This window comes from Gallinula chloropus (genome assembly GCF_964237585.1).
Source record: "Gallinula chloropus genome assembly, chromosome: 6".
Taxonomy (NCBI): Eukaryota; Metazoa; Chordata; class Aves; order Gruiformes; family Rallidae; genus Gallinula; species Gallinula chloropus.
The window spans coordinates 13,306,652-13,319,529 of record NC_140091.1 but is presented as its reverse complement, the minus strand read 5'-3'; the positions used below and the strand labels follow the sequence as shown (position 1 = coordinate 13,319,529).

At 38.7% G+C, this 12,878-nt stretch overlaps 1 protein-coding gene across 1 annotated transcript in view; it reads left to right on the top strand.

Annotated features, from left to right (window-relative positions):
• The window catches only part of LOC311193434 (vitellogenin-1-like), a gene marked incomplete at its 5' end in the record, with an annotated part of 42,786 nt that overhangs the window by 10,979 nt on the left and 18,929 nt on the right, over window positions 1-12,878 (top strand). Inside the window, 10 exons of the mRNA XM_084266265.1 lie at window positions 71-193; window positions 1,719-1,937; window positions 4,178-4,395; window positions 4,482-4,579; window positions 8,586-8,710; window positions 8,796-8,897; window positions 8,975-9,094; window positions 9,342-9,531; window positions 9,619-9,712; window positions 9,824-10,009. Of these exons, the coding sequence (XP_084122391.1) occupies window positions 71-193; window positions 1,719-1,937; window positions 4,178-4,395; window positions 4,482-4,579; window positions 8,586-8,710; window positions 8,796-8,897; window positions 8,975-9,094; window positions 9,342-9,531; window positions 9,619-9,712; window positions 9,824-10,009 (1,475 nt within the window). The remainder of the gene's footprint in view (window positions 1-70; window positions 194-1,718; window positions 1,938-4,177; window positions 4,396-4,481; window positions 4,580-8,585; window positions 8,711-8,795; window positions 8,898-8,974; window positions 9,095-9,341; window positions 9,532-9,618; window positions 9,713-9,823; window positions 10,010-12,878) is intronic.

Sequence of the window (12,878 nt, the reverse complement as noted above, 5' to 3'; positions counted from 1 at the left end):
GCAGGCACATATTTTTTTAATGTTGTCCCTCTTCATTAATGGTGGTAATGAACAACTGCTTTCTCCCCAGCTCATTGTGAAAAAACATTGCCCACGCTCAAGTACCGTACTTGGAAAGGTTTGCCATCTCAGCTACGCATCCCTGTGCCACAAACAGTGCTCTTCATCAGACTCCTGCACTGAATGTCTCCAGGTAACCACATTATTATTTATCCTTTAAAAGAAAAAATTAGGCCTTGAGTTCTTTCTTCATTATTCAGAAACCTGTATTTCACTTCACTACAGTGTTTCCTTTGGGGAAAGGAACCCCAGTTGGTTAAATACTGCATTTTTATCTTTAGATTAACACACGAAAGAGAGTGAGAGGAAGAAGCATATAATTCATAGCACTTTCTATCTGAGTATCTCTGAGTGCTTTATTGCCAATTATTAATGAAGTCCCATGGCACTGCTCTGAAATACTTTAAATATAGGGACTTATATGTACTTATAAATAAACCGAGTGACACAGAAGCCCAGTTTTTTGCCCAAAGTCATGTATCCCAGACATTTCTCAGCCAGAAGCAGAGCCCAGTCATCCACATATACTATATAAGCTTTTAATAATAGCAATAGCCTCCCTGTTCTGCACTGCTTTTAATCAGCAGGCCTGAAAACAATTTTAAAAGGCAGTAAATAACATTTCCCCTTTCTAGAGATGCATGTCATGGTTTATAGAGGTCAGCAGCTTAGCCAGTGACAGAGAAATAGGTGTTTTCAGTCTTCAACAGCATTCCCAGTGAGAGTAGGATGCTCCCAACACAGTTTTATGGCTGCCTTGAGTGTTCTCGCAGGCCCAGATGACATTCCTGTGTGCATCTCTTCTGTTACGATTGCCACCTATGCTCTTGAGTTAATTAAATCTGAGAAGCCCAGTGCCAGGGAATGGAAATTCTTTCCCAAAGCAAATGATTGTATAGACCTATTCAGTGTGTTTCAAAAGTCTCTTCGTCCAATTGGTATTATCAAATGGACTGTTTCTGAACCATCAATGGATCTCAAATGCAATATTTCAAAGTAACTGTGTGGAAATTATTTTATAACATTCCAGATTTCCATTTTAGAGCCTTTTTTAGCATTAAAACCAGTTTTCTGTTAGGATTTAGCTATTTTCTTGTATTCAACCTTCAGACAACTATTTCTGTCTTGCCACATAAATGCAAGTGTGGTCCAGGTGCTTACAACAAGGGCTGTAAATTAACCTGGTGATCTCATTGCACACAAAAAAGTGGCTGTTACAGCTGAAGTTAAGAGCACCACCACTAGTCATATCTTCAGGAATCGTATGTAAGGGTCTGAAAAATTTAACCATATCTGCATTTTTGCACCTGTCTTCACCTATTAGACAGAGATACTCAAACAGCATTATTGCAGGTTTCCCAACTCACCCTGAAAAGCAGTGGGAGCTAGATGCAAGCCATTACTTTTTCCTTTAAAATATAACTTGATAACTTTAAGGCATAGTGTTGAAGCTATTCATTGCAGCTTTCTTGGCTATGGGCTACGCTTGTTCTATGAATAAAATGTCCTATTCATGAGGACAAAAAGAATTTGAAAATATTTAAAATAAGCGAATTGAACAAACTGAAATTATCAAAGTCAATCCTCCGAATAGGCTGGGGGATGGGATATAGATAAGAGCTGGAATTGTACTCAACAGATTTGTTTTCTTTTTTCAGTTACTTCATGGCTTTGCAGGAGAAGCATTGAGCAAGTCTAACACAGAAGAAATTTCCCTGGCTTTGAAAGCCCTAGGGAATGTAGGGCATCCAGCCAGCATCAAGCACATCAAGAAATTTTTGCCAGGGTATGCAGCCAGTGCCTCAGATCTGCCACTCAAGGTCCATGCAACTGCTGTGCTGGCCCTGAAAAACATAGGCACAAAAGACCCAAAAATGGTAAGGAAACAAAGCTGCTTCCTTTGCACTTAGGATATCCTAATATAAGGTTGTTAATCAATGATTGGTGGTGAGGGGAAGGAGACTTTTTTTTGTTGTTGTTGATATCGCTGCAATACATGGGGATTTTTAAAAAATACTTAACTGTTACTTAGATGGCATGTCTTATTCCTTTTGACATTAACCTCCAGTATTTCAGACTGCAACAAAAATCCCATTAAAAGGATATATTCATTACCCTGTTGTTGAAGACAAATCAGTATTTCCATTGCAAACATTTATTTTCCAAGGACGTTAGACAGAAAGCGAAATTATTGACCAAAATGTGTTTAGTGCTACTTCAACTTTGGTATGTGAGAGAACCACAGAACAAGGTTTTCAGAGAATTGACATTTAATACTGAGTGTCACATCTAATCGTAATTCAAGACCAGATCTTATTGTAAATAGATACTAGAGGTTTGCATCCTAATTACAAATTTACAGACATTGTGTGGGTTTAAGTCATAAACAGAACATTTACTAAATGTGACTTTTGTCCCTGAATGAGATAATGATTAGATATCACATACAATGGTTACACAGGCATACTCTCATCCACCACAGACATCGCTTTACAATCATTTTCACCTTAAAGCAGTCTGCTTCTAAAAAGAAACCTTGCATTTTCAAGATTTTTTTCCTGATACTGAAAATTTTTGTTTTATATAAGACTATTCTTAATATAAAAAGCAAAATAAAAGCTTTCATTAACTACTCTCCTACTAATCTGTATCAGTTTTTCCATTATTCTAATTTTTTGCATATGACTCCTAGTTTGAGTGCACATATTGATCCACAGACAATAGTGTTACAGGGTATGCTTTTAAGCAAAAGAATAAAGAAACAATTTACTAGAGTGCAGGAGCTAGATGGGAAAAAGCATGGGGGAGGGGGTGGAAGGAGAGAATAGCAAGGGTAGGAGTTAGGGTGTTTGCTGGGAAAGAAAAAAGCCAATTTGGTGTTTGACAACAATGCTGTGTCTCTGATTGCCCTTTGGCCTGGCTGTTCACATGTGACCCAGGTCACTGTTTAGTTCCATTTTCTATGTGTTTCCTTTGGAGAAAATTGATCTGGAGCAAGTTAATGACTTTGGGCAGCTTTTTATTGTTCAAAAACCAGTTTAATGCCTGGTTTGTGGCTAGCCACACACCCATAGTTGCATTGAATAGATTTAATACACCGTCTGTCTTTTCTAGTTACATTTAGAAAGAGACTATTGCACCCTTGTCACCACTTTTACTTTGGCAACCTTGTGTAGATCCAGGCTGGAGGTTGGTGGCCCTGCCTGTGGCAGGGGGGTTGGAGCTCTATGATCCTTGGAGTCCCTTCCAACCCATGCCGTTCTATGAGTCCATGATTTGCTAATCAACATACACAAATTAATAAAACCAGTCAGGATATTTCCAAAGTTTCTCGAAATGTTGTGGATCAGGCTTTTCATTAGAGAGTTTGGATGTGAACTGTCCCAGGCAAGGCAAGACCTTGCAAAGGGTCTTCCAGAACAGTGCTAATACCATTCACACTCATTTGAAGTTGAGGTCAAAGACATTTAGTGCAGCTCAAGGAAACTGGAAAGGATCCAGTACAAAATTAGTCTTTATACTGAATTTGCTAGGGTCAAACATGTTGGTCACAAGTAGTACTTGGAAAATTACATTTGTTGCATAAACTTTCAGTTGCAAACTGCCTACATGACATATATATTTTTGGTAGTAAACTGGTTTTTGTTCTAGCAGAAAGGGCTCCAGGAGATCAAATGTTTAGAAGTAAAGCATACTTTCATGGGTAGGGATAAGTGATCACGGAAAGACTTCTCAGGTATGTGATGGATCCATGAAATCTCTTTTACTTAGAGTGGCCACAGATGTATTTTGTTTTTTTTTTTAATTTTGTATTTTTACTTATATTTACAGGAAAATATAAGTAAATATATCCTGTAACTCAAAAAAGTGATAAGCTATTTGATGTAAAAGTTATCCAGTGAAGTTCCTTGGCTTTGATTGTGTAGGAAGACAGACTACATTACCATAATGCTCCTTCCAGCCCTCAGATTGTGAAACAAGGGACACTGTTCCCATAATAATTAAATAATTCAAATTTTTACTGCAATAGTAATGAACACATCATTGACCAGTGATGAATGGTTATTAGCAAAATGTTTACACCTAATGTAAATTTGAAATTATCTACCATTTTCAGGTCCAGGCTATTACCCTTGAGATTTTCTTGAATCACAAAATTCATCCTCGAGTCCGAATGTTAGCTGCAGTGGTTCTTCTTGAAACCAAGCCAGGTCTTCCAATACTGATGACATTAGCCGATGCTGTGCTAAAAGAACCTAGCATGCAAGTGGCAAGCTTCATCTACTCTCACCTAAGGGCCCTGGGTAGAAGCACAGCTCCAGATCTTCAAGTGATGTAAGGAAAATCTGTATTCCTCCCCTAGATTAAGAACATGTTGCAAATTAATTGAAGTGTTAATGTGCTCGCTGAATTTTTTTCAGGGCTTCTGCCTGCAGAATGGCTATCAGAGCATTAAGCCCCAAATTTGACAGATCTGGATATCAGTTCAGCAAGGTTTTCCGTTTCAGTATGTTTAAAGGTAAGATTCAGAAGGTTTACTAGAGAAATAGATACAGGTCAACGTGTGAGAAAAAAAATCATACAGTATGAGAGCCCAATTCTCCTAGCCAGCTGGTTAGCTGCCTGTTGTTCCTCCATACACTCCTATGTTCAGTGAAAAAAAAGTACAAAAATCTCAGGCTCTCCATTTGGAGAGGGTTTAGGTCCCTGTGTGTTTTGCATTGTTCACTGCCAGCATGAAATTACCAGAGGGCTTGTGGGGCTCTAACCCCCCATTTTCATTAGCCAGTGAGGCACATGCTCCTGTATCAAATGCTGTAGTCTCAGTGGTGCTTAACAATTTCATACCATTGTTCAGCACCAAACAAACAGAAGGGACCTAAATTACTGCTGAAGTGGATTAATTTCTGCTAGTGCTGAACACCTACAACTCTTGCTGAATTTAAATATGATGCTAAATACTCTTCACCCCAATAGTAGTGCCCAGTGTGACAAAAAACCCTGAAAACTTTCCTTACTGGAATCTCCCTTACCAGTGGGATCTGAAGGCTGACCAGCCACATCAATGGGAGTTTTACATAAAAATGTCGTCATAATGGGAAGGACCAGATTAGATTGGGCCAAATTGTAGCATGCATGGTATTTTTCTCCATAGATATTTTTAAGCAACCCCCTTATGTGAATGACCATGACAGTCTCAGGGATTTGGCATATGAAACTGGCTGACTAGGGAGATTATGTCTACAGCCAGTCTCCTTGCACATGCTGTTTATCTAGGAAGACTTGGGTGATTTTAGAACTTCATGGTTCACTGATACACGTAAAGATTCTTTTCAAAGCAGTCAGTAGAAAAAGAGACTCTGAAACATTGAAATCCACGGTGCTAGGTGTACAAAGAATTTTGCCTTCTTTCAGAGAGCGGGAGTGGTTTGAAGGGCTTCTGTAGATCTTATTGTAGCCCTGCCCCTGTTTCATGGTTTTTACATGACCTTTTATTCTGCTCTGTAGTAAGTATAATACATACCACAACAGACACAGTAGTACACAATACATGGGTTTGCTGTCTCAGAGATGGAGAAATCGAGTGCCCAGAGAAATACAGTCACTAATGTGCGCTATGTACACATTCAGGGAGTGATAAGTTTCCCAGTAATACACGGATATGTGTTTCTAGTTTTAGGTACTCATTTTCTCTTCTTACTTTTGCTTTTAAAATGAAGTTATTTGAATTTTTGCACAGTGAGAAAGGGATGCAGTAGGCATGAGGGTAGCTGGCAGAGAGAGGTGTGAAATGGATTACTTTGTTCTGGCTGTGGCCTGGAAATGTAGTTCATTGGTGAATTGCTGTTACTTCTTGGTGAAGACCAGTGTCAAAAATTTGGTTACCATGCATATGTAATACTTGAACCTCCCATCCTGAAGAATAAGATATCAGATACTTTTCTCACACATGCTAATTTTAGACTTGGATAACTCAGTTAACTAAATGAAGTCAGTCCTCTTTTACACTGGTGTGGGAGGAGGATCCATCCTCCAGGTTTCTGATTTGTTTTGTCACCATTAGCCACAGGTGAAATGTGTTTCAGTGAGTCCATTCTGGAGGAGTTTCCATAGTGACGGTTGTAATGCAGTACCTATTTCCTTGCTAAAAACAAAAATGTGCCCTTAGCATCACAGATCTTTGTGGTGCTAGATGCTAAATTTTTAATGACAGGTAATAATATCAGCTGAATCTATCTCTAATCTGGAATCTGTCACACATGGCCACCACAAATAGTGCTTCATGGTCTACACGCTGCTACTGAAATCAAAGGGATGACCCAGGTTCTGATCGATGTGAGGACTGACAGAAACTGACTCTCTATATGCACAGATTCATATAATTAAACATGTGTACTAATGTTCATAGGTGCCAAAGACTGCTTTCTTTGATCACTGATTTTTCTTTCCCTCTTCCTTGGGGCAAGACATTTAGTCAGATGTATGCAGATGCCATCGCTGTCTCACAGTGAAGTGGCTACAGTGCATCATCTGACTGCGTCAGTAGGGTTTTTCATTGGTAAATATTTTCTTCAAACATTAGTGCTATGTAATGCCTGAGGTATGGAAAATATCCCTGCTCTCTTCAAGTCAATGAATTCTGTATAATCATTTAATCATTTATAAGCAACACTTCTTATCAAGTATCAGTAAGTACCACAGGGTTTTTTTGAACTAAGTTCTTGTGGGTTAGAACAGAAAAAAAAGAGCCTTAACAAGTTCACTCAAAGTACCATGCCTCATTTTAGTGTCCAGTCCACAGAACACCTAGGACTGTTCTGGCTAAGCACTTTCAGAGAAAAAATAGTCTTCACATGTCCAAGGCTCAGGTCAGCTTATTAGCAGTGCTCCAGGGTGGCATCTCTTTGCTTTTTATTTGCTGCAGGATCAGCATTAAAATGTGAGCTTCTGCCATCTCTCCTTGCTATCTGCTGAAGGTTTTCCACTGATTCCTCTGCCATCAAGGAGTGGCACGTGCATGTCTGCATTTTGGTTGTAGGAGCTGTAACTTAGCCACGTATGTTGTAGCCTCACACCTTGAAGCACAGGAGCTTCATACAGCACAACAGAGAAGGTGATGCAGTGAAATGCTAGTTGGTGCAGAATTAGTAGACCGAGTGGATTGCTTTTCCAACAGGCTGCTTCTCAAATACATGAAAAGTTGGAATCTGTCCTGAAAAATTAGAAATTAAAGTAAGTCTCATCAGCTTAGCAGAAGGGGTAAAGGAGAGCAAAAGACCATCCAGAACCTTGTCTGCATGCACAGGTTCAGAAGAGAATGGGAAAGTGCTGACTTGTGAGCAAGATGTTATCTGAAACACAGAGTGGCACTAGGGGAGTAATATGGGCAAGAGTGTTTGTAACACCCCACATTTGTAAATCAAGAAATAACATTTTCTGTAAATTTTGACTAAATAATTGGCAAGACTTTAGGCACTCCTTTTCTGAAAAAAGGTTGAAGACTTGCACCTTCTCACAATGTTTGAAATATATTTCCTCAAATTCATCAAAAATTAATGTAAAGGTTCTGAAATTATTGGTCTGGATCAATTAACCTGGCTCTGCTGGATTTTCAAAGCTGACTTCTGGTGATGCTGGGATTTGTTCAGTATACCATACCTATGTCTAACATGAGAATATCAGAAATTCAACATAGGAATTCCTAAAACACTCCCTGTCCTCCAAATAGTTTTTAAAGAGGAAAGGAGGGCTGGAAGAAAGGGAAGCACGACAGTGATGCTTACATATAATGTCAGCTTTATTCCTCTTGAAACCTAAGGAAACTTGGAAAACACTTGGGATTAATTTGTCTCAGAAAACAGGTCTGTGAAGACCTGAGCCAAAATCCTGAAGAATACATGACTTCTCTGCACTGATTATTTGTATCTGAGAATAAGTGATAAATCTAAAGTAGAGAAAATAAAGAGACACAATGTTTGCTCAAGGTTCACTCAATAGTTAACAATTACTTAACAGTTAGTGTATATCATGTAAGGAGTTACAGCACTTGGAACTAGATGTATTAAATTGCCCCGAGTCACTTGAGAGACAAATCTGCACCTCGCCGTTTGTTCTTACAGGACAACTATATTGCTTTCCCTAAACTATTAGAAAATGATGACAAATTTGTTTTCATTTCTGATTCCCTTTTGTCAAGTAGCCCTAAATGGTGTCTCATAAAAGCATTTCATAAACTGATGTTAAAGAATCTGACTGGATGTAAATGATCTAGCAGAAACAATTGGAACAAGGGCTTTACTACCATGCAATGAGCAACAGGCTTGTGATTTTTCTCATTAATAGTTCAAAAATGCAGACAATTCTGTTCATTACTGTTTGATAACATTGGTTTTATAGCCGAGTTTTCTGGCCTTTCTCCTATTACGCTGTGTCAGGTGAGTTATGTAATTAGTAAATTGATACAATCTGTGGACTGTGGCTTTACAAACTAACTGTGCTGTGGTTTACTGCCTGTTTCCCTTCAGAGGTCCTTATGAGTGGACTGGCAGCTAAATATTTGGTATTGAATAGTGCAGGAAGCTTAATTCCAACGGTGGCAATGTCCAAGCTGCGGACACATTTCCTTGGAAGAGTAGCTGATCCCTTAGAGGTAATTGGACTACCTGCAGTTTTCCCTCTCACCCCTTCATACAACTATCATTCAACTGGCGTTTGCACTTTACTTCTTCCGGCAGGTGGGAATAACAGTTGAAGGAGTTCAGGAGATGTTTGCTAAACGTTACTCTTCTGACAGGGACTGGGAGACTGACTACAACTTCAAGGAAATCCTGAAAAAGGTAAATTCTTGGGGAAAAGAAATTGCAAAGGCATAGTTTCCCCAAATGAATCACCCATTCTTCCTCTTCTCATGCAGCTCTCTGACTGGAAGGCGTTCTCCAGTGACAAACCTTTTGCATCAGGCTACCTGAAGATGTTTGGCCAAGAGTTGTTCTTTGGGGGACTTGATAAAAATGCCATCCAAAATGCATTGCAGGTATCATTTCAAAAACACCACCACCCAAGCATCAAAGGCTTTAACATACTGTTTCTTTCACACATTCCCTCCCTTTTAATTCAAGAGGGTTTTTGTCTTTAGTATTAATCAAGGCAAATAAGGTCAAGCTTTGATCAGGATTAGCTATAATCATTGCTGGCAGACTTTCCCCTGAGGCACAGTTAATGACACGGATCATGATATTGAAGTTCTGCTTATTTAGACAAGTTGAACTCTGTAATTGCAGGCATGGTATGGACCTGATGAAAAAATACCTTCGATAAGGAGAATAATCAGTAGCCTTCAAAGTGGTGTAGGGAGGCAGTGGACCAAGTCTTTGCTGTCCTCTGAGATCCGTCATATCGTGCCCACCTGCACTGGGTTCCCAGCTGAGACCAGCTTCTATTACTCTTCTATCACAAAAGTGGCAGGAAATGGTAATGTACTTCAAGACTTGACCAATACAAACATGCTTGTCAGGACTGGGGGGTGATTTTTAACACTTTCTTTTCATATTGTAATAGCTCAAGCACAGATTACACCTTCACCGAAGTCGGATTTCAGACTGACTGAGTTACTAAATGCCAACATTAGGCTGCGATCCAAAACAAGTCTAAGGTAAATATTAGTACAAAGTAAAAGAATTGTATTTCCAAGTGACAGAAGCCATTAAAATTCAACAACTGTTTGCCATCTGAACGTAATTTTACCCTCATTCTACCTCTTCAGCATGGCTAAGGAGATGACTTTTGTCATGGGGATCAACACACATTTGATCCAGGCATTGCTGGAATCACAGACCAAAGTGAATGCTCATGTACCTGTGAATGTTGTTGCCACTGTCCAGATGAAGGAAAAAAATATCAAAATTGAAATTCCACCATGTAAAGAAGAGACTAACGTAATTACTGTAAGGTAAGACACCTTTCTATGTAGCAATGCAGTCTCTACAAATAAACCAGAACATTTGTTTAGGGACCCTGTCTTTGACTGATAGCTTGGATAACTGGCAATGATTGGCATAGTTTGTTTATTTTAAATGAAGTGTTATGTACCAAATCTTTGTTTGAAAATATGTGTTACTTCCATTTCTTAGTTTTTAAGACCCATAAGCTATGTGAAACATAAACAGTATAAAATTTCTATCCCAATATTTGGACCAGAGACACTAGGTAAGATATAAACCAGTTGAATCCTACCAGTTACAAACAATAACTCGTATATATATTTGCATTTGATGCCTTGAAGCCTAGAGGATTTGGTGTTTCTCATGTTTTTACCTTGTTTCCCTGTGGCTGCCATTTGGTTTTCTTGCCTGTTAGGTCTACTTGATTTATTATCAGTGCATGCAATTATAATACACTCTGGAAAACTGTTGTAGCCAGATGCCAAACAAATGAAAACAGATGGAAATACAAGCACAAAGAGAGGGAGGAAACAGAAAGAGTATGTCCAAGGAATCAAAGCAGTAGACCAAAGCTTAGAAAGCCTTCACATACACGCACACACATGAAAAAATACTGAGAAAGTCAAGCTGAAAATTCATCACGAAGAAGAAAGCATCTCTAACAACAGAAATCAGCTATTATACAATCCACAGAAATGTTAACAAGTTTCTGCTCTAGGAATACAGCAGTAACAAAAGAGCTTGGTTGCTTGATCCAGCTGCAATTAGCGTTCATGGCTACTGGCCCAGAGAAGCTCTGCAGGTCTCCTCAGTTTAACCACCAGTTAAGCTAATCATTATTCTCCCTCGCCCTTCAATGGTCACAGACCATCCTAGTTGGCATTTGACATCACATCCTTTTCCCTAAGCCAATTCCTCCATTCCATCAATGTGACTGTAATCAGGCTCTCCACAGAGCACCGGTTAACTGCATGTAAGACACTGGGGCACCACAGCCTAAAAGTTTTATTCGCTTTCTTGTGAAGACCAGGACAGTCTGCTCCCAAGGTCATCAGGGACAGCAGGCACCTGCTCTCACAGTTGGAAAGGGTGAGGTGGATATTAACAAACTCAATAAAGATGCTAAACTGAAATGAGAATATTGGACGGTGATATGGAGTTTAGAGCCTCAGTTGGAGCTACAAATGTTAGCAGAAGGATCTTCCCTGCAAAGCAAAATAAAAAATATTTTCCTTATATGACTTAAGAGGAAATCAAATCAGACATAAAAAGGGTTAAATGCATTCCCAGAAAGCATAAAGCAAGTTGGTATCAGAGGCAAGGGATTATAGTGGAAGAGTCCATGAGTTCCAGCCCAAGCCCTGCTCTAGACCCTGCAGCATTATCATTTATAAAGTGAAGTAGTCAGTCGGAAATAGCTCTACAATGCCAAGTATATGAGAAAGCTAATACTCACTAGCTAACTTTAAGCACCATCAATTTTTCTCCAAAAAGCATTCCCGTTCACTGTTACAAAACAAATGGTCAGTGGAAAGCACACAGAGCCATGAAAGAGCAATGAGTACAAGTGAAGGCAAAGCAATAACTAGAGAATGTAACATTGAACCACATCACTGAGGAGGTCAAAGACCAAGCAAACTAAAATCTTAAAGGTATGAAGAGAAACAAGCAGGCATGAGAGAGAGAGAAAGGATACATATATATTCTGTATAGAATGAGTCCAAAACTTTCGTCTAACATAAACTTTCTCTTCCTTTTGCATAGATCCACCAAAGTATAAAGAATCCATTGAAATCAATATTTTAGAAATATTCTGACACTTTCCCTTGTTAGCTTTAAATTCCCCATTTAAAGAAATGGTTCTAGAAAGCTATCACTCTTTCATTTGTTTGGGAGCTCTGTTCGAAACATTTTAGTATTGGGCACTTTGTCATGATGGTCAGTGGGTTACTTTCTATAGTACCATGTCATTAAAGCCAGTCAGGATGTGATATTATTTTTCTCTTCATCTCTCACATCCAGACGCAGGAAGCAAACAGTCTTCAATAGCATTAAGTTCAGTTATATCCTACACACTGTACAGGTTATAACCTGTCACAGCAGTGGGATTTATATAAATTTTCAGGAGTCAAAGAGAAACTCAGGTGAGCAATTGCAGACTCCAACAAGAAAAAAAAAAAAAGAAAAAGGAAAACTTTGGTGATAGAGAGATTGCATTCCCAAGACAAATCAGCACATTATGGTCTCTGCTTTCTTTATAGCAAAAATCAGAGCAAAATAATTAATCATACCATGGAAAGACTATATAGCATGTGTTTCAATTCAATCCTATCAAAGTTAAATTTAATTAAAAATAATAGTTATTTTTAAGACTCTTGTGACATAATTATTTGGTATACTACAGATGGCTACTTAAACATACTTTTAAATGAAATTTACAGGAAGAAGTAAAAATCAAATATATTTCAGGGAAAAATTAGAGCCCTGTGATTAAAGTATAAATATGGAGAGTTGCCAGAGAATGCACTTTGCAAATATATCACATATTCATAATGACAGACTACTGAAGCATATACATAATCTTGAATAGAGCTTCTATCACAGGGCTTTTTTTTGCTAGTTTTAACTGTAAGATGAGCAGAAATCGCTTCATATGGGCATCTTATAAATAAGATGAATTATGAAATTACAACACTGCATACAACATGTATACAGCACGTAGAATGGAAACCACAGAAGAGCCAACATATGCTGTGAGTTCGCAAGGCAGCGCGGTGTGTCTGGGACAGAGAAGGGAAATGACTGGGATTCCTATCTCTGGTTTTGGAACACCTTTGCACCAAGGTCAGAAGGATCATGTGTAGGAAAAGAAAGGCA